The sequence below is a fragment of the Ranitomeya variabilis genome, chromosome 6 (assembly GCF_051348905.1).
Source record: "Ranitomeya variabilis isolate aRanVar5 chromosome 6, aRanVar5.hap1, whole genome shotgun sequence".
NCBI lineage: Eukaryota > Metazoa > Chordata > Amphibia > Anura > Dendrobatidae > Ranitomeya > Ranitomeya variabilis.
The window spans coordinates 469,030,796-469,056,681 of NC_135237.1; the positions used below are offsets into that span (position 1 = coordinate 469,030,796).

Below are 25,886 nucleotides of genomic sequence, written 5' to 3' on the forward strand. Positions count from 1 at the left end.
GATAATAATAATAATCTTTATTCATATAGCGTCAACATATTCTGTCATAGGTAACAACGTTAACAATACAGTAATTAAAGCAAAATAAGACGACCCTGCTCAGGAGAGCTTACAATCTACAATGAGGTGAGGGAGATACAAGGTATGTATTTATAATGATTGTCCAGCCATCTTCAGGGAGTGGGGGATAGATGGAAGTAGTGAATGGGCTACTCACACACACTTACACATACAATAACTTTGATTAGGGAACGTGATAGGCCACTCTGAACACATGTGTTTTGAGGGAGCGCCTAAAACTATGCAAATTGTGGATGGTCCTAATATCTTGGGGTAGAGCATTCCAGAGGATTGGCACAGCACAGGAGAAGTCTTGGAGCCGGGAGTGGGAGGTATGGATTAGTGCAGAGGTTAGTCGAAAGTCGCTTGCAGAGCGCAGTGGTCGGTTAGGCCGATAGACAGAAATGAGGGAGGAGATGTAAGGGGGTGCCACACTGTGGAGAGCTTTGTGGGTGAGAACAAGTACTTTGAATTGGATTCTATAATTATAATTAAAGGGCAGCCAGTATAGCGACTGCCGAAGAGCGGACATGTCTGAATACCGATCAGTTAGATGGACATCCCTGGCTGCTGCTTTAAGGACTGGAGAAGAGAAAGTCGAGTAACGGAGAGGCCAATTAATAGAGCATTGCAGTAGTCCAGGTGGGAGTGGATCAAGGCGACAGTGAGGTTTTTTGTTGTTTCCATGGTGAGAAATGGACGGATTCTAGAGAGGTGTAAGCGGCAAGAGTGGGCAAGAGATTGTTTATGGGATGTGAAGGAGAGATCGGAGTCAAACATAACACCCAGACAGTGCGCCTGCTGCCAGGGTGTTATTATGGTGCCACCCACGGAGAGGGAAATGTCAGATTTAGGGAGGTTAGTAGCTGGCGGGAGCAGAAGAAGTTCAGTTTTGGAGAGGTTGAGTTTCAGATAGAGAGTGGACATGATGTTGGAGAAGAACAGACAGTCACTGGTGTTCTGTAGTACTGCCTGGGTAATGTCAGGGAATGACACGTATAGTTGTGTGTCATCAGTAGTGTTGAGCATTCCGGTACCGCAAGTATCGGGTATCGGCCGATACTTGCGGGTATCGGAATTCCGATACCGAGATCCGATACTTTTGTGGTATCGGGTATCGGTATCGAAACAACATTAATGTGTAAAATAAAGAATTAAAATAAAAAATATTGCTATACTCACCTCTCCGACGCAGCCTGGACCTCACCGAGGGAACCGGCAGCGTTCTGTGCTTAAAATGCGCGCGTTTCCTTCCTTCCGTGACGTCACGGCTTGTGATTGGTCGCGTGCCGCCCATGTGGCCGCGACGCGACCAATCACAGCAAGCCGTGACGTAATTTTCAGGTCCTGGATGCCTAATTCTAGGCATTCAGGATTTTAAAATTACGTTCCGGCTTGTGATTGGTCGCGTCGCGGTGATTGGTTGCGTGCCGCCCATGTGACCGCGACGCGACCAATCACAGCAAGCCGTGACGTAATTTCAGGTCCTGAATGCAGAAATAGGCATTCAGGACCTGAAATTACGTCACGGCTTGCTGTGATTGGTCGCGTCGCGGTCACATGGGCGGCACGCAACCAATCACAAGCCGGGACATAATTTTAAAATGCGCGCGTCTCCTGCCTCCCGTGACGACACGGCTTGTGATTGGTCGCGTTGCCCATGTGACCGCGACGCGACCAATCACAAGCCGGAACGTAATTTTAAAATCCTGAATGCCTAGAATTAGGCATCCAGGACCTGAAAATTACGTCACGGCTTGCTGTGATTGGTCGCGTTGCGGCCACATGGGCGGCACACGACCAATCACAAGCCGTGACGTCACAGAAGGAAGGAAACGCGCGCATTTTAAGCACAGAACGCTGCCGGTTCCCTCGGTGAGGTCCAGGCTGCGTCGGAGAGGTGAGTATAGCAATATTTTTTATTTTAATTCTTTCTTTTACACATTAATATGGATCCCAGGGCCTGAAGGAGAGTTTCCTCTCCTTCAGACCCTGGGAACCATCAGGGATACCGTCCGATACTTGAGTCCCATTGACTTGTATTGGTATCGGGTATCGGTATCAGATTAGATCCGATACTTTGCCGGTATCGGCCGATACTTTCTGATACCGATACTTTCAAGTATCGGACGGTATCGCTCAACACTAGTCATCAGCGTAAAGATGGTACTGAAAGCCAAATCTGCTGATGGTCTGTCCAATTGGGACCATGTAGAGAGAGAAGAGAAGGGGCCAAGGTCTGAGCCCTGAGATACCCCAACTGCGAGAGGAAGAGGAGATGAAGAGGAGCCAATGAACAAAACACTGAAGGAGCCGTCAGAAAGACAGGAAGAGAACCAGGAGAGACAGTGTCATTAATGCCTAATGACTGAAGCCTAGAGAGTAGCAGACGGTGATCAACAGTGTCGAAATCTGCAGAAAGGTCAAGAAGAATGAGCAGAGAGTGGTCACATTTTGCTGTCAGAAGGTCATTGGTCACTTTGATGAGTGCAGTTTCTGTCGAAAGTAGAGGGCGGAAGCTGGACTGTGAAGGGTCTAGAAGTGAGTGAGTGGAGAGGTTATGGGGTAAGGTGGGAGTAGACCAGGCCCTCCAAGAGTTTAGAGATAAAGGGGAGATTGGAAATTGTGCTGTAGTTATTTGTGCAGAATGGGTCGAGAGTGGGTTTCTTTAATAATGTAGTAATGATAGAGTGTTTGAAGGAGGATGGGAAAATGCCTGAGGAGAGGGAGAGATTAAAGATTGTAGTTAGGTGAGTAGTGACGACTGGAGAGAGAGATTGGAGGAGATGAGAGGGAACGGGGTCAGTACTGCATGTACTCAGACGAGAAGAAGAGAGGAGCCTGGAGACTTCTTCTTCTGTGATGGGATCAAATGTGGAGAGTGAGCCAGGGGAAATGCAGGGAGGGATGGGAGTCACTGAACTTGGTGGTTGGGAGCGGATTTCCTGACGGATTTTATCTATTTTAAAGTGGGAGGCCAAGTCACTAGCACAAATGTCTGTGATGAGGGCTTATGCTTTTGGCCTGAGGAGGGAGGGAAAGGTGTCAAAAGTCAAAAAGTTTCTTGGGGTTATTGGATAGTGAGGAGATCAGGGTGGTGTAGTAGGTCTGTTTGGCGAAGTGACGGGCGGAGTTATAGGTTCTTAACATAAATTTGAAGTGGATGAAGTCTTCTGGTGTGCAAGTTTTACTCCATAAGCGTTCAGCAATCCTAGAGCATCACTGAAGAAATCAAGTTTGCGATGTGAGCCAGGGCTGTTTTACTCTGTGTTTGGAGGTTCTGAGGGTGAGGGGCGCTACTTGGTCCAGGGTGCTTCTGAGCGTTTCATTGTAGTGGTGTACAGCCAGATCAGGACAGGAGAAAGAGGAGATTGGGGACAGTGCTGAGTGTAGGAAGTCTGAAAGTGTATGAGTGTTAATGGCTTGTAGATTTCTGAATGTATGGTCGGTAGGAGTGTGCTGGGGTGGGCGAGGCATTGTGAGCGTGAAGGACAGAATGTTGTGGTCAGAGAGGGGAAGCGGTGAGTTATTTAGGTAGGAGATTGAACAGAGCCGGACAAAGACCAGGTCAAGAATGTTACCGTCCTTGTATATCTCAGAGGTTGAGAGCTGTGAGAGGCCGAGAGAAGTGGTTAGTGATAGAAGCTGGGACGCAGATGTTGAAGTGAGGCTGTTAATGGGGATGTTGAAATCTCCCAGGATAAGGGTTGGGAGTTCTGAGGACATAAAGTGCGGCAACCAGGCTGAGAAATGACGCTATATGACCGCTACTCTGAGGGAGAGGGGACGAAATGACCTGGAAAGTGCATTATGGGGACAAGAGTATGCCAACTCCACCACCATGTCTGTTTGTGGGTCTTGGGGAATGGGAGAATTGAAAGCCACCATGGGAAATGACAGCAGGGGAGACAGTGTCAGAATCCAGGTTTCAGTGAGGGCCAACAGAATCAGAGAGTTGTTCAGAAAGTAGCTGTGCAGGAAAAGAAGCTTGTTTTTTGTGAACTTCAAAGTGACAGTGGTCAGAATTGTAAAAATTAAGGTCAAGATTGGCTCGGTCTCAAAGGAGTTAAAGACTCAATATTTACAGTTGACCCTTATTTTTTAAGACTTCTTCAATTTGTTCTGGCAGCCGAATATCACCTTGTAGGCAAAATAGTTACTAATGACAGACCATTCTTGCCTAATCAGTGCTTGGATTTGATCTCAATTTCTGTGTTTTAATTTTTACTCCTGCTTTGTGATAACTTATTTGATGAAGCCCTTTTCACACTGTTTGGGACATCTGGAAGAATAATTGTATTAAGAAAACACGATGAGCACTATCATAAGTCTTGTGTTATGCCAACAGTAAAACATCCTGAGACCATTCATCTGTGCGGTTACTTTTTATCCAAGGGCTCACCCAGAATTTTGCCTAAGAACACTGCCATGAATAAGGAATTCTATCTAAACAACTCAATAAGCAATATCTTACAAATGATCAAGGAGACATTTGGTGATGAACAATGCTTTTTTCAGCATGATGGAGCACCATGTTCCACAGCAGAAGTAATAATGAGTGGCTCTGTGAAGAAAACATTGAAATTTTAGGTCCATATCGAAGAAACGCTCCATTGAAATCCTGTGGGCAAGGCTAAAAAAGTGGGAGGACAAACAAAACCACAGAAATTGTGATAAACTCCAAGCACTGATTAGGAAAGAATAAGTTGCCATTAGTGATGAGCGAATATACTGGTTGCTTGGGTTTTCCTGAGCACGCTCGGGTGACCTCCGAGTATTTATGACTGCTCGGAGATTTAGTTTTCATCGCGGCAGCTGAATGATTAACAGATACTAGCCTGCTTGATTACATGTGGGGATTCCCTAGCAACCAGGCAACCCCCACATGTACTCAGGCTGGGTAGTAGCTGTAAATCATTCAGCTGCCGCGATGAAAACTAAATCTCCGAATACTAACAAATACTTGGAGGTCACCCGAGCGTGCTCGGGAAAACCCGAACAACGAGTACACTCGCTCATCACTAGTTGCCATCACTAGGATTTGTGCCAGAAGCTGATTTCCAACTGCCAGGGTGAATTGCCAAAGTGTTAAAAAATGTATCAATGTAAATATTGTACCTTTGCATAAACTTCATGTATTTTTAATAAAAGTTTAAAAACTTCTGAAATGCTTATAATTGTAGTTTAGTAACAATAGAAACATCTGACTAAATAAAAAAATCTAAAAACACAGAAGCAGCAAACTTTGTGAAAATCAAAATTTGTGTGTAAAGGGGTTATCGCAACAGAGAAGGGCTAGAAGACCGAGGTGTCTGGTTTCATGAACTTCTGCACTGGTTAGAAGTACTTTACCATTATATTAAACAGTGCAGTTTTTTTCCTTGCTAGCAGTGGAAGAGTTAATCTGTTCAGTTGAAGCTCCTAGAGCTTTCCTACTTGGATTGTCTCAGCTGTTTAGTGTTGGCCACTCCCCTCTACTTTATAGGCTCGCCTCTGGCACTTAGGGATTGTCAGTGTTAGCTCTTACTACCTGGTTCTGGAGTTGGAGGTGTAGTTAGTGTTTGGAGTTGGTGTTTGGAGATTGTCCAGGAAATTGTTGCTTGGAGTTTTTTCTTTGTGCACACCTTCATCCTTTCCTATTTTCTTTCTCATTCCTTTAACTCCCCTGTGTCCCACACTGCTGTTTCGTGTGTTATTTGGTATGATTGTCATTTTCATTTATACCTGTTTGTCTTCCCTGGTTTGTTTGGTTAGTGTGTTCCTACAAACTTCAGTTTCCCACTGCCCTGGGTGAAGGAGGGGACAGATCAGGGTAGGTATAGGATCATAGCAAGGCATGAGAACCTGGCATCTCAACCTTCAGGAGTAATCCGGGTGACTGGGATGGACTACCGTGCCCCTAGTTCTAGGGAACTGGTTAGTGCCCAAAGTCCCAACACTCTCATGATATTGTGTCACTCTCAAAATATTAGGACATGACTCTACATTTAGTCAAAACATTTTCTTATAAAGAATATTAATGCTAATTATACCTCAATTATTCTAGGTGAAAATGTCTGAACAAAGGCAGCGTTCTTTGTCCACATCAGGAGAGGCCTTGTATCAAATTCTTGGATTGGAGAAAGGTGCAACGCATGATGAAATTAAGAAATCTTACAGGTAACTTCTCACTAGTATTTTCTTTAAATATGAAGATGGATAATTGTTTAGGAAAGTTAGGTTCTATGCATAATGGGACTACAGAACAGGAGAAAGACTTGGGTATTCTGGTTACAAGTAATCTGGGCAGCAGCACTCAATGTCAAGCAGCAGCCGCAAAAGAAAACTAGATTTTAGGGTGAATAAAAATAGAGATAAAATCCGGCAATCACAATGTATTTTTACCCCTTTATAAATCACTGGTGAGGCCACATCTAGAATATGAGATCCAGTTTTGGGCTCCACATTTAAAAAAGGATATTCAGAAATTGGAGTCAGTTCCAATGTGGGCAACTAGATTATTACAAGGGATCAAAGGCCTCTCGTATGATGAGAGGTTGGAAAAGTTGGTCTTGTTTACTTAGAAAAAAGACGCCTCAGATGGGAACTCATTTACATGTATAAATATATGTGTGGTCTGTACAAAGGACTGGCACATTACTTATTCCTTCCAAGGACCATACTAAGGACCAGGGGACACTTATTAACTGGCAGGAAGAAAGGCGATTCCGACAGCTAAATAGGAAAGGGTTCTTTACAGTTTGAGCAGCAGACTGTGAAATGCCGACCACAGGAGGTAGTAATGGCAGACATTATAACAGCTTTTAAAAAAGGGCTGGACGATTTCCTTAATACCCATAACGTTGAGGGTTATAGTTAATTTAGTGACAAAATTAACAATTAATGGAGAAATGTTGAGCTTGATGGCCCTAAGTCTTTTTTCATCCTATGTAACTATGTATCTATGTACTACAAATCTGTATTGCACAGATTTAGTTCATACAGTATCTGAGCCTACAGATTTTTATATTAAAGGGGTTGCTCAGTCCAAACTGATAAATCTGCAATCACACTGTGTGCTGCAGAGATTCGCCGGTTTCTGAGACGGGAACGGAGGGTATGTATAAGTTATACATACTCCTGGCCAGAGTGACTGCAGACTTATCTTTTCACACAACCTGTTTAAGGAGTACATGTCATTAGATCCAAGCAGCCTGAATTATGGCCAGCACGAATAAGAGCCTGGCTGCACGATTACTGGCAAATATGTATTACTCTGAAATTCTATAGCATTGTAGAATAAACACATGCTTTGACTTGACAGCCGGGGACTATAGAGAGAGAGGTGACAAGTCTTTGTGTCTCCTCATGTGTACATAGGAGAGACCAGTCAATCACCTGGAGCAATGTAGGGTGAAGCTTCCAGGGACTGCATCAAAGAAGTCAGGCGTCACATTGCGTTTGCAGAGCCCCTAATATACCTAAACAGTAGAAACCCCCCACAAGTGACCCCATATTGGAAACTAGACCCCCCAAGGAACTTATCTAGATGTGTTGTGAGAACTTTGAACCCCCAAGTGTTTCACTACAGTTTATAACGCAGAGCCATAAAAATAAAAAAAAAAATTTTCCCACAAAAATTATTTTTTAGCACCCAGTTTTGTATTTTTTTAAGGGTAACAGTTGAAATTAGACCCCAAAAGTTGTTGTCCAATTTGTCCTGAGTATGCTGATACTCCATATGTGGGGGGGAACCACCGTTTGAGCGCATGGCAGAGCTCAGAAGTGAAGGAGCGGCATTTGGAATGCAGACTTAGATGGATTGGTCTGCAGGCGTCACATTGCGTTTGCAGAGCCCCTAATGTGCCTAAACAGTAGAAACCCCCCACAAGTGACCCCATATTGGAAACTAGACCCCCCCAAGGAACTTATCTAGATGTGTTGTGAGAACTTTGAACCCCCAAGTGTTTCACTACAGTTTATAACGCAGAGCCGTGAAAATAAAAAATCCTTTTTTTTCCACAAAAATTATTTTTTAGCCCCTAGTTTTGTATTTTCCCAAGGGTAACAGGAGAAATTGGACCCCAAAAGTTGTTGTCCAATGTGTCCTGAGTATGATGATACCCCATATGTTGGGGTAAACCCCTGTTTGGGTGCACAGGAGAGCTCGGAAGGGAAGGAGCACTGTTTTACTTTTTCAACGCAGAATTGGCAGGAATTGAGATCAGATGCCATGTCGCGTTTGGAGAGCCCATGATGTGCCTAAACAGTGGAAACCCCCCAATTATAACTGAAACCCTAATCCAAACACATCCCTAACCCTAATCCCAATGGTAACCCTAACCACACCCCTAACCCTGACACACCCCTAACCCTAATCCCAACCCTATTCCCAACCGTAAATGTAATCCAAACCCTAACCCTAACTTTAGCCCCAACCCTAACCCTAACTTTAGCCCCAACCCTAACTGTAGCCTTAACCCTAGCCCCAACCCTAACCCTAACCCTAGATCTAACCCTAGCCCTAACCCTAACCCTAGCCCTAACCCTAGCCCTAACCCTAACCCTAGCCCTAACCCTAACCCTAGCCCTAACCCTAAATAAATACATTTTTTAATTTTTTTAATTTTTCGCTAACTAAGGGGGTTATGAAGGGGGGTTTGATTTACTTTTATAGCGGGTTTTTTAGCGGATTTTTATGATTGGCAGCCGTCACACACTGAAAGACGCTTTTTATTGCAAAAAATATTTTTTGCATTACCACATTTTGAGAGCTATAATTTTTCCATATTTTGGTCCACAGAGTCATGTGAGGTCTTGTTTTTTGCGGGATGAGTTGACGTTTTTACTGGTAACATTTTCGGGCATGTGACATTTTTTGATAGCTTTTTATTCCGATTTTTGTGAGGCAGAATGACCAAAAACCAGCTAGTCATTCATTTCTTTCGGGGAAGGCGTTTATACCGTTCCGCGTTTGGTAAAATGGATAAAGCAGTTTTGTTCTTCGGGTCAGTACGATTACAGCGATACCTCATTTATATTATTTTTTTATGTTTTGGCGCTTTTATATGATAAAAAGTATTTTATAGAAAAAATAATTATTTTTGCATCGCTTTATTCTGAGGACTATAACTTTTTTCTTTTTTCTTTGATGATGCTGTATGGCAGCTTGTTTTTTGCGGGACAAGATGAAGTTTTCAATGGTACCATGGTTATTGATATCCGTCTTTTTGATCGCGTGTTATTCCACTTTTTGTTTGGTGGTATGATAATAAAGCGTTTTTTGCCTCGTTTTTTTGCGGTGTTCACTGAAGGGGTTAACTAGTGGGACAGTTTTATAGGTCGGGTCATTACGTACGCGACGATACTAAATATCTGTACTTTTATTGTTTGTTTTTTTTTAATTTAGATAAAAAAATGTATTTATAGGAACAATATATATATTTTTTGGGGGGAATTTTTTTTTTGAATTTTTTTGAATTTTTTTTACACATGTTAATATTTTTTTTACACTATAACATTGCCCCAGGGGGGGCATCATGTTATAGTGTAAGATCGCTGATCTGACAGTTTGCACAGCACTCTGTCAGATCGGCGATCTGACGTGCACAACTCCTCGAGGCATCCCGGCGCCTGCTCTAAGCAGGCGCTGTGAAGCCACCTCCCTGCAGGACCCGGATGCCGTGGCCATTTTGGATCCGGGCCTGCTGTAGGGAGGAGGAGGTAAGAGACCCTCAAAGCAACGCGATCACATCGCGTTGCTCCGGGGGTCTCAGGGAAGCCCACAGGGAGCCCCCTCCCTGCGCGATGCTTCCCTATACCGCCGGAACACTGCGATCATGTTTGATCGCAGTGTATCGGGGGTTAATGTGCCGGTGGCAGTCCGTGACCGCTCCTGGCACATAGTGCCGGATGTCAGCTGCGATACTCAGCTGACACCCGGCCGCGATTGGCCGCTCTCCCCCCGTGAGCGTGGCCGATCGCATATGACGTACTATCACGTTGGTGGTCATACAGGCCCACCCCACCTCGGGATAGAACGTCCAATGTCAGAAAGGGGTTAATCGCGATACTGTAAAGCCACTAATTGCCCTCAGAATAGGTGTATAACTGTGGGGCATCTTTTAGGACTGTACTGAACCCCTTTTGAGATCTTTAATGCATTACTATTGTCCACTTGACCTCAATCTACAGACATTTGACAAAATAATGGAAACACCTAACGTTTTGGCATCATAATCTTCGAACATGTTATATACATGCAAACCGTGACATATGGTAATGTTTTGTAGTTGATTAGTTGTGTTATGTGATATGTATATGTAAATTAACTGTTTGTTTTGCATAATTGTAAGAACATTGATGAGAACCTGATACCAATGGCAGACCTCTCGGATTTTCAAAGAGATTGTTGGTGCTCGTATGGCAGGCGCTAGTGTAACAGAAAGTGCCCGAATGCGTGGCGTGTCAAGAGGTACTGTCTCCAAAGTAATGACTGTGTTTGAAAGAGAAGGAAAAAACGTCCGCAGCAAAGCACAGGTCCGGCCGAAAGTCAAAGTTGACTGAGAGACCGTCGGACTCTATAGCGAATTGTGAGAGAGGATCGCAAGACCACGGCTCCGAAAATCACTGCTGAGCTCAATAAACACCTACAGAACCCAGTTTCCATGAAGACTGTTCGTCGGGATCTGCACAAATCTGGATTCCACGGAAGAGCTGCAATTAGAAAACCGCTGCTCTGAATGACAAATGTTTCCAAGCGTTTAGAGTGGTGTAGAAACCTCCAGAATTGGTCCCTCGAGCAGTGGAAACATGTGATAGTCTCAGACGAATCATCGTTTACCCTATTTCCGACCTCTGGCCGAGTGTATGTTTGGAGACAGCCGAAAGAAGCATTCCATCCACACTGCCTTCTCCCAACCGTAAAACATGGCAGAGGTTCTGTGATGATCTGGGGTGCTATTTCGTGGAGATCTGCTGGGCCAATGGTATCCCTTCATGGAAGAATTAACAGCCAAGATTATTTAGGCATTTTGGGCGACCAAGTGCATCCAATGGTTCAAGTACTGTTCCCGGAGGGGAACGCCATCTTTCAGGATGATAATGCACCAATTCATACAGCTAGAATTGTTAAAGCTTGGCACGAGGAACATTCTAATGAAGTTCAGCATCTCATCTGGCCCCCACAATACCCAGACCTCGGCATTATTGAGCATTTATGGTCGATTTTAGAGATTCAAGCTAGACACCGATTTCCGCCGCCATCGTCGATCAAAGAACTGGAGGGTGTTTTAACTGCAGAATGGGCTAAAACTCCTTTGGAAACAATTCACGCCTTGTATGAATCCATACCTCAGAGAATTGAGGCTGTAATCATGGCAAAAGGTGGACGTACACGATATTAAACTAACTTTTGTTAATGTTTCAAGGTGTTTCCATTATTTTGTCCAACCCCTGTATCTGGCTAGGTGAAACCAGATGGTAAATGATGGTAAATAGCAGGCTATTTAACAAAACATTGCAGTATCAGACTTGTTAGACTAATTAAATTGTAGAAACAGTTCAAAAATTAACAATTTTGGGGGGGTCAGGTGCTAGACTTCCTGGTGTTTATACATAGGAGGTGCCAATGGTAGAAGCTGTGACTTTTTCAAACAGTATGGTGCAAAAATTATATTATACATAAATTGGGGAATTTCAAGAGGTTTTTTCTTTGTTAAATGAATAAGCAAAAACTTTTTTTTACATGACATCCAAAAATGATCTCTTTATTTAGGTAGCAAAAACAAGTGTGCTCGGCACTTTTAATAGTGACGAAGTAATAGCTGCTCAACCAGTAGTGAAGAAGCTACTTCTTTTGTGTGCCGCAATAGGTTTGTCATTCTCAAAATGAGTAAACAATTATTAAGACTTTTTATCAAGCCTTCCAAAAATGATCCCACTTTTAGGGAGCAGGAAGAGGCTAGCTGTTTTCAATGTGAAGAAGTAACGGCTTGTTGTTAACAAGCCTTTAACCCCTTTCCGAGATCGGGCATAACAGTACATCGATGTCGGACTCCCTCTGTTTGATTGGGCTCCAGCGCTGAGCCCTCATCTTTTCCGGAACATGTCAGCTATTTTGAACAGCTGATATGTGCCTCTAACAGCCGCTGGTGGAATCGCGATCCATCCACTGCTGTTATCTAGTTAAATGCTGCTGTCAAACTTTGATGGCAGCATTTAATGCGCGCTTACGGTGAGCACACCAGAAATTCCACCCATCAATGACCCTGACACGTGATCGTTGGTCACTGATTAGTCGGCATGACAACCAGAGGTCTCCAGCAGACTTCTTTGGTTGTCACTGCCGGATTGCTTTGAGCGCCACCCGGTGGTCAGTGCCCATAGCAAGTCAGCATCTCTGCTACATAAAGGCGATCTGATAAAAAAAATATAAAAGTTCAAATCCCCCCCTTTCAAAATAAAACAATAAAAAAAATCAAACATACAGATATTTGGTATCGCCGCTTTCAGAATCGCCCAATCAATCAATAAAAAAAAAAGAATTAACGCGATCGCTAAATGGCGCAATGAGAAAAAAAGTAAAAACGCCAGAATTACATTTCTTTGGTCGCCACAACATTGCATTAAAATGCAATAACGGGAGATCAAAAGATTGCATCTGCACCAAAGTGTTATCATTAAAAATGTCAGCTCCGCACGCAAAGAATAAGCCCTCACTCAACCTGTTACTGATCACATGGTACTGCTTCTGTACCAGTGTGATCAGTTGCAGGGAGACTGACTGATGTACACAGCTGTGCAGGCTCAGAAGCTGCTGTGATGATTCAATTTCAGCCAAGCCGCTGGAATTCAACTCTGCATATGTTGGCCCATCTATATGAGTAGCAAAAAATAATGACAGACTATATCAAGCAGCAGTCATATTGGTGTGTGGGTCACCTTGAGATCCAAAACAAGTATAAACTGACCCTTATTGCACTTCAGGGGGTTATTTTGAGATCTGCCATAGGCAGCTGATGATGGGGTGTGTAATGATCCTTAGTGGCTGAGGATCACAAATAGACCAGCAAGTGGATAAACTTAGGACAAGCTCTAGGGAGATGGTAACTGGACTGATCGCAAATCTGAACCTATCCAACACAACTAGAGGTAGCCGGTGAACGTGCCTTAAAATTCCTAGATGTCCCGAGCCAGCCTGAGGAACTAGCTACCCCTAAAGAGAAATAAAGACCTCGCTTGCCTCCAGAGAAATAATCCCCAAAGATATAGAAGCCCCCAACAAATATTAACGGTGAAGCAAGAAGAAGGCACATACATAGGGATGAAATCAGATTCAGCAAAAGAGGCCCACTAGTACTAGAAAGCAGAAAATAGAGCAGGGGTCTATGCGATCAATAAAAAACCCTACAAAATATCCATCCTGAGATTTCAAGAACCCACACACCAACTAACGGTGTGTGGGGAGAAACTCAGTCCACTAGAGCAACCAGCAAGCGAGGGAATCACATTTTTAGCAAGCTGGACAAGAAAACATGATAAACATTACTGATCAAAAAATGAGCAAAGAAAACTTAGCTTGTCCTGGATGGACTGGGAGCAAGGTAGTCAGAAGGAATCTGAGTAGCACTGATTACATCGACAGCCGGCAACAAGTGGAAGTAAAACAGAGCTATATAGGAACCTCCCAGAGGATAACGAACCAGCTGATAGCCAGAGACCAGCAGGAAAACAAACAAGGCCACCAGGGGGAGCCCAAAGCGAAAGTAACTCCATACCACCAGTGACCACAAGAGGGAGCCTGAAAACAGAGTTCACAACAGGGGTGTCACAAAAGTATGCATGGTAAAGCCGACAGTGGACCATCAACTCCTTAGCGCTATATGATGGACAAATCCGTCATGAGCACGGTAGTTAGTGGTCTATAACATACAGTATATGTTTGTTACTCCATTCCATCAAAATTTCCTTTTTAGGCTAAGTTCACATATTCTACATGGAGCACTGCATCTGAGTTACTGTCAGATCCTAGAAAAACTGCATTCTGATGAGTACCCTGATAGAGCCCTGACATGAAGGCGACAGAATCCATTGACAGACCGCACTGTACTAAAGTGAACCTAGTTTTAGCTGGATGACAAGCACAGTATACAGTTCAAACTCTGATTCTTGGAGCTGTATAACAGGAGCTCTTGTAGCAACTAGATTAACTTTTAATGAAAATATTATTTGGCTCTTCCCTTAGTGACAGAGCCTATTTGGAGCTTAATGACCAGGCCAATTTTTACAATTCTGAAGACTGTCACTTTATGTGGTTATAACTCTGGAACGCTTTAACGGATCCCGCTGATTCTGAGAATTTTTTTTGTGACATATTGTACTTCATGTTAGTGGTAAAATTTCTTTGATATGACTTGTGTTTATTTATGAAAAAAATGAAATTTTTAAAACTTTTAATGCCTTTTAATCAGAGAGATACAGTATGTCACACAAAATACTTAATAAATAACATTTCCCACATGTCTACTTTACATCAGCACAATTTTGGAAACATATTTTTTTTTGTTAGGAAGTTATAAGGGTTAAAAGTTGACCAGCGATTTCTAATTTTTACAACAAAATTTATGAAACCATTTTTTTAGCCACCACATTACATTTAAAGTCATTTTGAGGGGTGTACATGACAGAAAATACCCAAACTTGACACCATTCTAAAAACTGCACCCCTCGAGGTGCTCAAAACCACATTCAAGAAGTTTATTAACCCTTTACGTGCTTCACAGGAACTGAAACAATGTGGAAGGAAAAAATTAACATTTAACTTTTCTTACAAACATTTTACTTCAGAACCAATGTTTTTGATTTTCACAAGTGTAAAAAGAGAAAATGAACCTCAAAATTTGTTGTGCAATTTCTCCTGAATACGCCAATACCCCATATGTGGGGGTAAACCACTGTTTGGGTGCATGGCAGAGCTTGGAAGGGAAGGAGTTCTATTTGACTTTTTTTAATGCAGAATTGGATGGAATTGAGATCGGACGCCATGTTGCATTTGGAGAGCCCCTGATGTGCCTAAACAGTGGAAATCCCCCACAAGTGACACCGTTTTGGAAACTAGACCCCTTAAGGAACTTATCTATATGTGTGGTGAGTACTTTGAACCCCCAAGTGCTTCACAGAAGCTTATAACGTAGAGCCATGGAAATAAAAAAATCCTAATTTTCCACAAAAATGACATTTTCATCCCCAAATTTTTATTTTCACATGGATAACAGGAGAAATTAGACCCCAAAAGTTGTTGTGCAATTTGTCCTGAGTACGCTGATACCCAATATGTGGGGGTAAACCACTGTTTGGGCACACGGCAGAGCTTGGAAGGGAAGGAGTGCCATTTGACTTTTTTAATGCAGAATTGGCTGGAATTGAGATCGGACATCATGTCGCATTTGGAGATCCCCTGATGTGCCTAAACAGTGAAACCCCCATAAGTGACACCATTTTGGAAACTAGACCCCTTATGGAACTTATCTAGATGTGTGGTGAGCACTTTGAACCCCCAAGCACTTCACATAAGTTTATAACACAGAGCAGTGAAAATAAAAAATATTTTTTTTTCCTCAAAAATGATTTTTTAGCCCACAATTTTTTATTTTCACAAGGGTAACAGGAGAAATTGGACCCCAAAAGTTGTCCAGTTTGTCCTGAGTACGCTTGTACCCGATATGTGGGGGGAACCACTGTTTGTGCACTGTTGGGGCTCAAAAGGGAAGTAGTGACGTTTTAAGATGCAGACTACGATGGAATGGTCTGCGGGCATCATGTTGCGTTTGCAAAGCCCCTGATGTACCTAAACAGTAGAAACCCCCACAAGGGTAACAGGAGAAATTGGACATCAAAAGATGTTGTCCAATTTGTCCTGAGTACGCTGGTACCCCATATGGGGAAGAAAACTACTGTTTGGCACATGTCGGGGCTAGGAGGGGATGTAGTGACGTTTTGGAATGCAGACTTTGGTGGAATGGTCTGCGGGCGTCATATTGCATTTGCAGAGCCCTTGATGTGCCTAAATGGTAGAAACCCCCACAAATGACCTCATTTTGGAAACTAGACACCCCAAGGAGCTTGTCTAGTTGTCCAATTTGTGCTGAGTATGCTGATGCCCCATATGTGGAGGTAAACCATTGTTTGGGTGCAAAGCAGAGCTCAGAAGGGAGGGAACTGTTATGATCTGGTGGCCTAAGAGCAGCATGGGACGTACTCTGGAGAAGGTGGTACCTGTACTGACCGCAGACCCTGAACCTAACACCACAACTAGAAGTAGCTGTGGAATGTACCTAGCGCTCCCTAGACATCTTGACACAGCTGGAGGACTAATTACCCCTAGAGATAGAAAAGGGAAAACTATCTTGCCTCAGAGAAAATCCCCAAAGAACAGGCAGCCCCCCACAAATATTGACTGTGAGAGGAGAGGTAAAAAACATACAAAGACTGAAATGAGAATTTAGCAAAGGAGGCTACTTCTAGCTAAATAGAAAGGACAGGACAGAGTACTATGCGGTCAGTATTAAAACACTAGAAAATATCCACCACAGAAAATACAAAAACTCCACAGCTAACTAAAGACATGGAGGGTATATCTGCATCTCCAGAGATACCAGCTTGGCTAACAAATCCTTATACAGACCAAGCTGGACAAGACAAAACATGGAAAATAACTGAACAATAAGACCACAGCATGTGGACAGCAAAATCAAGGCCAGAACTTATCTTTGTTGAAAAGAACTGCAAAGCAGAAGAGACCAGGCAGGGATGTGAATCCTCCAGGAACAATGGACAACTGGCAGTGACTAAAGGGTGAAGCAAGACTAAATAGCCCTGTCCAAATTGCAAAATGTGAAAACACCTGATAAATGCTGTGATTCAGAGACAGCAGCGCTACCACTTACAACCACCGGAGGGAGCCCAAGAGCAGAATTCACAACAGTACCCCCCCTTGAGGAGGGGTGCTGTGATCCTAATGGCAGAGGATCTCAGGGTCTTCAGCAAAGTCTGCAAACATAAAAACTAGCTCTTAGGGAGGTGGTAACTGAGCTGACCACATACCTGATCCTAGCCCACAACTAATAGCAGCCGGGGAACGTACCTAAGTTGGTTCTAGACGTCTCGCGCCAGCCGGAGATCTAGCTAACCCTTTCAGAGAAAATACAGACCTCACTTGCCTCAAGAGAAAGGTACCCCAAAGTAGATACAGGCCCCCAACAAATAATAACGGTGAGGTAAGAGGAAAGGACAAACGTAAGTATGAACTAGATTCAGCAAAGAGAGGCCCTCTAAATAATAGCAGAAATATAGAAAGCGGACTTATGTGGTCAGCGAAAAACCCTACAAAAATATCCACGCTGAATATCCAAGAACCCCCGTACCGACTAACGGTATGGGGGGAGAATATCAGCCCCCTAAGAGCTTCCAGCAAAATCAGGAATCACATTATGAACAAGCTGGACAAAAAACAGAATAATACAAATAAACAAAAAACAAGAAAGCAGGACTTAGCTTATGTTGCAAAAATCAGGACCAGTAGACAAGAGCAACCAGACAAGGACTGATTACATGGATGCCAGGCAATGGACTAAGACTCCAGGAAGTTTAAATAGAAACACCCAGAGTCTTAACGAACCAGGTGACTACCAACCTGGGGAAAGAGTATCCAAGAGCCATACCGCGAGTGACCACAAGAGGGAGCCCAAAAGTATAGTTCATAACAGTACCCCCCCTTTAAGGAGGGGTCACCGAACCCTCACTACGACCACCAGGGCGATCAGGATGGGCAGCGTGAAAGGCACGAACCAAATCGGTCGCATGAACATCAGAGGCGACCACCCAGGAATTATCCTCCTGACCATAGCCCTTCCATTTGACCAGATACTGAAGCCTCCGTCTAGAGAGACGAGAATCTAAGATCTTCTCCACCACATACTCCAACTCGCCCTCAACCAAGACCGGAGCAGGAGGGTCAACAGCAGGAACCACAGGCACAATGTACCGCCGCAACAAAGACCTATGGAACACATTGTGAATGGCAAACGACACAGGAAGATCCAAACGAAAAGACACCGGATTAAGGACCTCCAAAATTCTATAAGGATCAATAAAGCGAGGCTTAAACTTAGGAGAGGAAACCTTCAGAGGGACAAACCGAGAAGACAACCAAACCAAATCCCCAACACGAAGTCGGGGACCCACACCGCGGCGGCGGTTGGCAAAATGCTGAGCCTTCTCCTGTGACAACTTCAAGTTGTCCACCACATGATTTCAAGTCCGCTGCAACCTATCAACCACAGAATCCACCCCAGGACAGTCAGAAGGCTCAACATGACCCGAGGAGAAACGAGGATGAAAACCAGACTTGCAGAAAAATGGCGAAACCAAAGTAGCGGAACTAGCCCGATTATTGAGGGCAAACTCAGCCAATGGCAAGAAGGTCACCCAATCATCCTGATCCGCAGAAACAAAACATCTCAAATAAGCCTCCAGCGTCTGATTAGTTCGCTCCGTTTGGCCATTAGTCTGAGGATGAAAGGCAGACGAGAACGACAGATCAATGCCCATCTTAGCACAAAAAGATCGCCAGAATCTGGACACAAACTGGGATCCTCTGTCAGACACGATATTCTCAGGAATGCCGTGCAAACGAACCACATTCTGAAAAAACAAAGGAACCAGATCGGAAGAGGAAGGCAACTTAGGCAAGGGCACCAAATGGACCATCTTGGAAAAACGATCACACACCACCCAGATGACAGACATTCCCTGAGACACCGGAAGATCTGAAATGAAATCCATGGAAATGTGTGTCCAAGGCCTCTTCGGGACGGGCAAGGGCAAAAGCAACCCGCTGGCACGAGAACAGCAAGGCTTAGCCCGAGCACAAGTCCCACAGGACTGCACAAAAGCACGCACATCCCGTGACAAGGAAGGCCACCAAAAGGACCTAGCCACCAAATCTCTGGTACCAAAAATCCCAGGATGCCCTGCCAACACCGAGGAATGAACCTCGGAAATAACTCTGCTGGTCCATTTATCAGGAACAAACAGTCTATCAGGTGGACAAGAGTCAGGTCTACCAGCCTGAAATCTCTGCAACACACGTCGCAAATCAGGAGAAATGGCCGACAAAATCACTCCCTCTTTAAGAATACCAGCCGGCTCTGAGACTCCAGGAGAGTCAGGCACAAAGCTCCTAGAGAGAGCATCAGCCTTCACATTTTTCGAACCAGGCAGGTACGAGACCACAAAGTCAAAACGGGAGAAAAACAATGACCAACGAGCCTGTCTAGGATTCAGGCGTTTAGCAGACTCGAGATACATCAGATTTTTGTGATCAGTCAAGACCACCACACGATGCTTAGCTCCCTCGAGCCAATGACGCCACTCCTCAAATGCCCACTTCATGGCCAACAACTCCCAATTACCAACATCATAGTTCCGCTCAGCCAGCGAAAACTTCCTGGAAAAGAAAGCACATGGTTTCATCATAGAGCAAACAGAGCCTCTCTGCGACAAAACAGCTCCTGCACCAATCTCAGAAGCATCCACTTCAACCTGAAAGGGAAGTGAGACATCAGGCTGGCACAAAACAGGCGCCGAAGTAAACCGGCGCTTCAGCTCCCGGAAGGCCTCAATGGCCGCAGGAGCCCAATTAGCGACATCAGAACCTTTCTTGGTCATATCCGTCAGAGGTTTAACAACGCTAGAAAAGTTAGCAATAAAACGACGGTAGAAATTAGCAAAACCCAAAAACTTCTGAAGACTCTTAACAGACGTGGGTTGAGTCCAATCATGAATAGCTCGGACCTTGACTGGGTCCATCTCCACAGCAGAAGGGGAAAAAATAAAACCCAAAAAGGAAACCTTCTGCACTCCAAAGAGACACTTTGAGCCCTTCACAAACAAAGCATTATCACACAAAACCTGAAACACCATCCTGACCTGCTTTACATGAGAATCCCAATCATCAGAAAAAACCAAAATGTCATCCAGATAAACAATCACAAATTTATCTAGATACTTCCAGAAGATGTCATGCATAAAGGATTGAAACACTGAAGGAGCATTAGAGAGCCCAAAAGGCATCACCAAGTACTCAAAATGACCTTCGGGCGTATTAAATGCAGTTTTCCATTCATCTCCCTGCCTAATGCGCACAAGGTTGTACGCACCACGAAGATCTATCTTGGTGAACCAACAGGCACCCTTAATCCGAGCAAACAAATCCGACAATAGTGGCAGAGGGTATTGAAATTTAACCGTGATTTTATTCAGAAGCCGATAGTCTATACAAGGTCTCAAAGATCCGTCTTTCTTGGCCACAAAAAAGAATCCCGCACCAAGAGGGGACGAGGATGGACGAATATGTCCTTTCTCCAAAGACTCCTTTATATAAGAATGCATCGCGGCATGCTCAGGTACCGACAGATTAAATAATCGTCCCTTAGGAAACTTACTACCAGGAATCAAATCTATAGCGCAGTCACAGTCCCTATGAGGAGGAAGAGCACTGGACCTGGACTCACTGAACACATCCTGATAGTCAAGCAAATACTCAGGAACTTCTGAAGGAGTGGAGGAAGCAATAGACACCGACGGGGAATCGCAATGAATTCCCTGACAACCCCAACTTGACACAGACATAGCCCTCCAATCCAGAACAGGATTATGAGCCTGTAACCATGGCAGACCCAAAACGACCAAATCATGCATTTTATGCAGAACAAGAAAACGAATCACCTCCCGATGTTCAGGAGTCATGCACATGGTCACTTGTGTCCAATACTGCGGTTTATTCTCCGCCAATGGCGTAGCATCAATTCCTCTAAGAGGAATAGGATTTTCTAAAGGCTCCAGGACAAAACCACAGCGCCTGGCAAACGACAAGTCCATAAGACTCAGGGCAGCGCCTGAATCCACAAACGCCATAACAGGGTAGGAAGACAATGAGCAAATTAAAGTCACAGACAAAATAAATTTAGGCTGCAAGTTACCAACGGCGACAGGACTAACAAACTTTGTTAGGCGTTTAGAGCATGCTGATATAACATGTGTAGAATCACCACAGTAAAAACACAACCCATTCTGACGTCTATGATTTTGCCGTTCAGTTCTAGTCTGAATTCTATCACATTGCATTAAATCAGGCGTCTGTTCAGACAACACCACCAAAGGATTAGCGGATTTGCGCTCCCGCAAACGCCGATCAATCTGAATGGCCAGCGTCATAGAATCATTCAGACTTGTAGGAATGGGAAAACCCACCATCACATTCTTAATGGTTTCAGAAAGGCCATTTCTGAAATTTGCGGCCAGAGCACACTCATTCCACTGAGTAAGCACGGACCATTTCCGAAATTTTTGGCAATACACTTCGGCTTCATCCTGGCCCTGAGAAATAGCCAGCAAAGCCTTCTCTGCCTGAATTTCAAGATTGGGCTCCTCATAAAGCAATCCGAGCGCCAGAAAAAACGCATCAATATTCGCCAATGCCGGATCTCCTGGCGCCAATGAGAAAGCCCAATCCTGAGGGTCGCCCCGCAAGAAGGAGATAACAATTTTAACTTGCTGAGCTGAGTCTCCAGACGAACGAGGTCTCAAAGATAGAAACAATTTACAATTATTCCTAAAATTCCTAAATTTAAATCGATCTCCAGAGAACAGCTCAGGAATAGGAATCTTAGGCTCTGACATAGGACTGCTAATAACAAAATCCTGAATGCCCTGCACACGAGCAGCAAGCTGATCCACACTAGTAATCAGAGTTTGCACATTCATGTCTGCAGCAGAGTTTCAAGCCATTCAGAGATAAAGGGGAAGGAAGAAAAAAAAAAAAAAAGAAAACTCAGAACTTCTTTTTCTTTTAATCCAACTTCTGCAATGCATTAACTATTCAGTGGCCTGGCATACTGTTGTGATCCTAATGGCAGAGGATCTCAGGGTCTTCAGCAAAGTCTGCAAACATAAAAACTAGCTCTTAGGGAGGTGGTAACTGAGCTGACCACATACCTGATCCTAGCCCACAACTAATAGCAGCCGGGGAACGTACCTACGTTCGTTCTAGACGTCTCGCGCCAGCCGGAGATCTAGCTAACCCTTTCAGAAAAAATACAGACCTCACTTGCCTCAAGAGAAAGGTACCCCAAAGTAGATACAGGCCCCCAACAAATAATAACGGTGAGGTAAGAGGAAAGGACAAACGTAAGTATGAACTAGATTCAGCAAAGAGAGGCCCACTAAATAATAGCAGAAATATAGAAAGCGGACTTATGTGGTCATCGAAAAACCCTACAAAAATATCCACGCTGAATATCCAAGAACCCCCGTACCGACTAACGGTATGGGGGGAGAATATCAGCCCCCTAAGAGCTTCCAGCAAAATCAGGAATCACATTATGAACAAGCTGGACAAAAAACAGAATAATACAAATAAACAAAAAACAAGAAAGCAGGACTTAGCTTATGTTGCAAAAATCAGGATCAGTAGACAAGAGCAACCAGACAAGGACTGATTACATGGATGCCAGGCAATGGACTAAGACTCCAGGAAGTTTAAATAGAAACACCCAGAGTCTTAACGAACCAGGTGACTACCAACCTGGGGAAAGAGTATCCAAGAGCCATACCGCGAGTGACCACAAGAGGGAGCCCAAAAGTATAGTTCATAACAGAGGGGTCACCGAACCCTCACCAGAGCCCCCAGGCTGATCTGGACGAGCCAAATGAAAGGCACGAACCAAATCATCAGCATGAACATCGGAGGCAACAACCCAAGAATTATCCTCCTGGCCATAACCCTTCCATTTGACAAGATACTGAAGCCTCTGCCTCGAAAAATGAGAATCCAAAATCTTCTCAACCACATACTCCAACTCCCCATCAATCAACACCAGGGCAGGAGGATCAACAGAGGGAACAACGGGCACCACATATTTCCGCAACAAAGATCTATGAAAAACATTATGGATGGAAAAAGAGGCTGGAAGGGCCAAACGAAAAGACACTGGATTGATAATCTCAGAAATCCTATAAGGGCCAATAACTTAAACTTAGGGGAAGAAACCTTCATAGGGACATGACGGGAAGACAACCAGACCAAATCCCCAACCCGAAGCCGAGAACCAACACAGCGACGACGGATAGCAAAACGCTGAGCCCCTTCCTTCAGAATACCGACCAGCTCAAGGACCCCAGGAGAATCAGGCAAAAAGCTCCTAGAGAGTGCATCAGCCTTAACATTCTTAGAACCCGGAAGATACGAGACCACAAAATCAAAACGGGAGAAAAACAGGGACCATCGGGCCTGTCTAGGATTCAGCCGTTTGGCAGACTCGAGATAAATCAGATTCTTATGATCGGTCAAGACCACAATACGGTGCTTGGCCCCCTCAAGCCAATGTCGCCACTCCTCAAATGGCCACTTCATAGCCAACAACTCACGATTGCCGACATCAGAATTGCGTTCCGCAGGCGAAAACTTTCGAGAAAAGAAAGCACACGGTTTCATCAAGGAACCATCAGAATTCCTCTGAGACAAAACGGCCCCTGCCCCAATCTCAGAAGCATCAACCTCAACCTGAAAAGGAAGAGAAACATCCGGCTGATGCAACACAGGGGCAGAAGTAAATCGGCGTTTAAGCTCCTGAAAGGCAGAAACAGCCGCAGAGGACCAATTCGTCACATCAGCGCCTTTCTTCGTCAAATCGGTCAGAGGTTTAACCACACTAGAGAAGTTGGCAATGAAACGGCAATAAAAATTAGCAAAGCCCAAAAATTTCTGAAGGCTCTTCACGGATGTGGGCTGGATCCAATCATGAATAACCTGAACCTTAACCGGATCCATTTCTATAGATGAGGGAGAAAAAATGAAGCCCAAAAAAGAAATCTTCTGTACTCCAAAGAGGCACTTAGACCCCTTCACAAACAAGGCATTATCACGAAGGATCTGAAATACCATCCTGACTTATTTCGCATGAGACTCCCAATCATCTGAAAAAATCAAAATGTCATCCAAATATACAATCATGAATTTATCATGCATGAAGGACTGAAACAAAGATGGAGCATTAGAGAGTCCGAATGGCATCACAAGGTATTCAAAATGGCCTTCGGGCGTATTAAACGCAGTTTTCCATTTGTCCCCCTGCTTAATATGAACCAGATTATATACCCCTCGAAGGTCAATCTTAGTAAACCAACTAGCCCCCTTAATCCTAGCAAACAGATCAGAAAGCAAAGGCAAAGGGTATTGGAATTTGACCGTGATCTTATTCAAGAGGCGATAATCAATACAGGGTCTCAAGGAGCCATCTTTTTTGGCAACAAAGAAAAAACCTGCTCCCAATGGTGAAGAAGATGGCCGTATATGCTCCTTCTCCAAGGACTCCTTCACATAGCTCCGCATGGCGGTATGTTCTGGCACAGACAGGTTGAAAAGTCGGCCTTTAGGGAACTTACAGCCTGGAATCAAGTCAATAGCACAATCACAGTCCCTATGCGGTGGAAGGGAACTGGACTTGGGCTCATTGAATACATCCTGGAAATCTGACAAAAACTCAGGAATTTCAGAAGAGGGGGAGGAGGCAATTGACATCACAGGAACGTCACCATGAACCCCCTGACAACCCCAACTAGTCACAGACATAGATTTCCATTCTAATACCGGATTATGCACCTGTAACCATGGGAAACCCAGCACAATAGCATCATGCAAATTATGCAACACCTGAAAATGACAATCTTCCAGATGGGCTGGCGCCATGCACATGGTCAGCTGTGTCCAAAACTGAGGTTTATTTTTAGCCAACGGTGTAGCATCAATGCCCCTCAAAGGAATAGGACTCTGCAAAGGCTGCAAGGGGAAACCACAACGTCTGGCAAATTCTAAGTCCATTAAATTTAGAGCGGCACCTGAATCCACAACTGCCATGACAGAAAATGACGATAATGAGCAGATCAGGGTCACAGATAACAGAAATTTAGGTTGTACAGTACTGATGGTAACAGAACCAGCGATTCCCTTGGTACGCTTAGGTCAATCAGAAATAACATGAGCAGAATCGCCGCAGTAAAAACACAACCTATTCTGATGTCTGAATCCTTGTCGTTCAGCTCTAGACACAATCCTATCACACTGCATAGGCTCAGGACTCCGCTCGGAAGACAATGCCATAGTGTGCACAACTCTGCGCTCGTGCAAGCGCCGATTAATCTGAATAGCCAGAGACATAGAATCACTCAGACCAACAGGCGTGGGGAACCCCACCATAACATCTTTAACTGTTGTGAATTCCGTTCTCGGGCTCCCTCCTGTGGTCATGAGTGGTACTTTATGAGTTCTGTTCATGGGCTCCCTCTGGTGGCCTTGAGTGATATGGCTGTCTGTAGCTGGGCTCCAGCTGCCTCGTTTTCTGCTATGCTGGTTCCCTATTTAACTCCACCTGGACCTTTACTTGTTGCCAGCTGTCGTTGTATTCAGTACTGGTTCAGAACTCTCTTGGATTTCCCTGTGACCTGTCTCCTCTTGGAGAAGCTAAGTTCATGCTAGTTCATTTCTGCTCTTGTTTTTTGAAAATGTTTCTCTGTATATGACGAGTTCAGTCCAGCTTGCTTATATGCTATTTTCTTGCTAGCTGGAAGCTCTGGGGTGCAGAGTTGCGCCCCTCACATCGTGAGTCGGTGTGGGGGTCTTTTGCATTCTCTGGGTGGATAATTTTCGTAGTATTTTATACTGACCGCACAGTTCCCTTGCTATCTTCTGACTATCTAGTGATTAGCGGGCCTCATTTGCTAAAACCTGT

The 25,886-nt window shown here is 44.3% G+C and overlaps 1 protein-coding gene across 1 annotated transcript in view; it reads left to right on the forward strand.

The window, feature by feature from the left end:
* DNAJC5B (DnaJ heat shock protein family (Hsp40) member C5 beta) overlaps positions 1–25,886 on the forward strand; it is a 371,842-nt gene that overhangs the window by 147,079 nt on the left and 198,877 nt on the right. The window contains exon 3 of the mRNA XM_077270587.1: positions 6,107–6,219. Within this exon, the coding sequence (XP_077126702.1) occupies positions 6,113–6,219 (107 nt within the window). The 5' untranslated portion in view covers positions 6,107–6,112. The remainder of the gene's footprint in view (positions 1–6,106; positions 6,220–25,886) is intronic.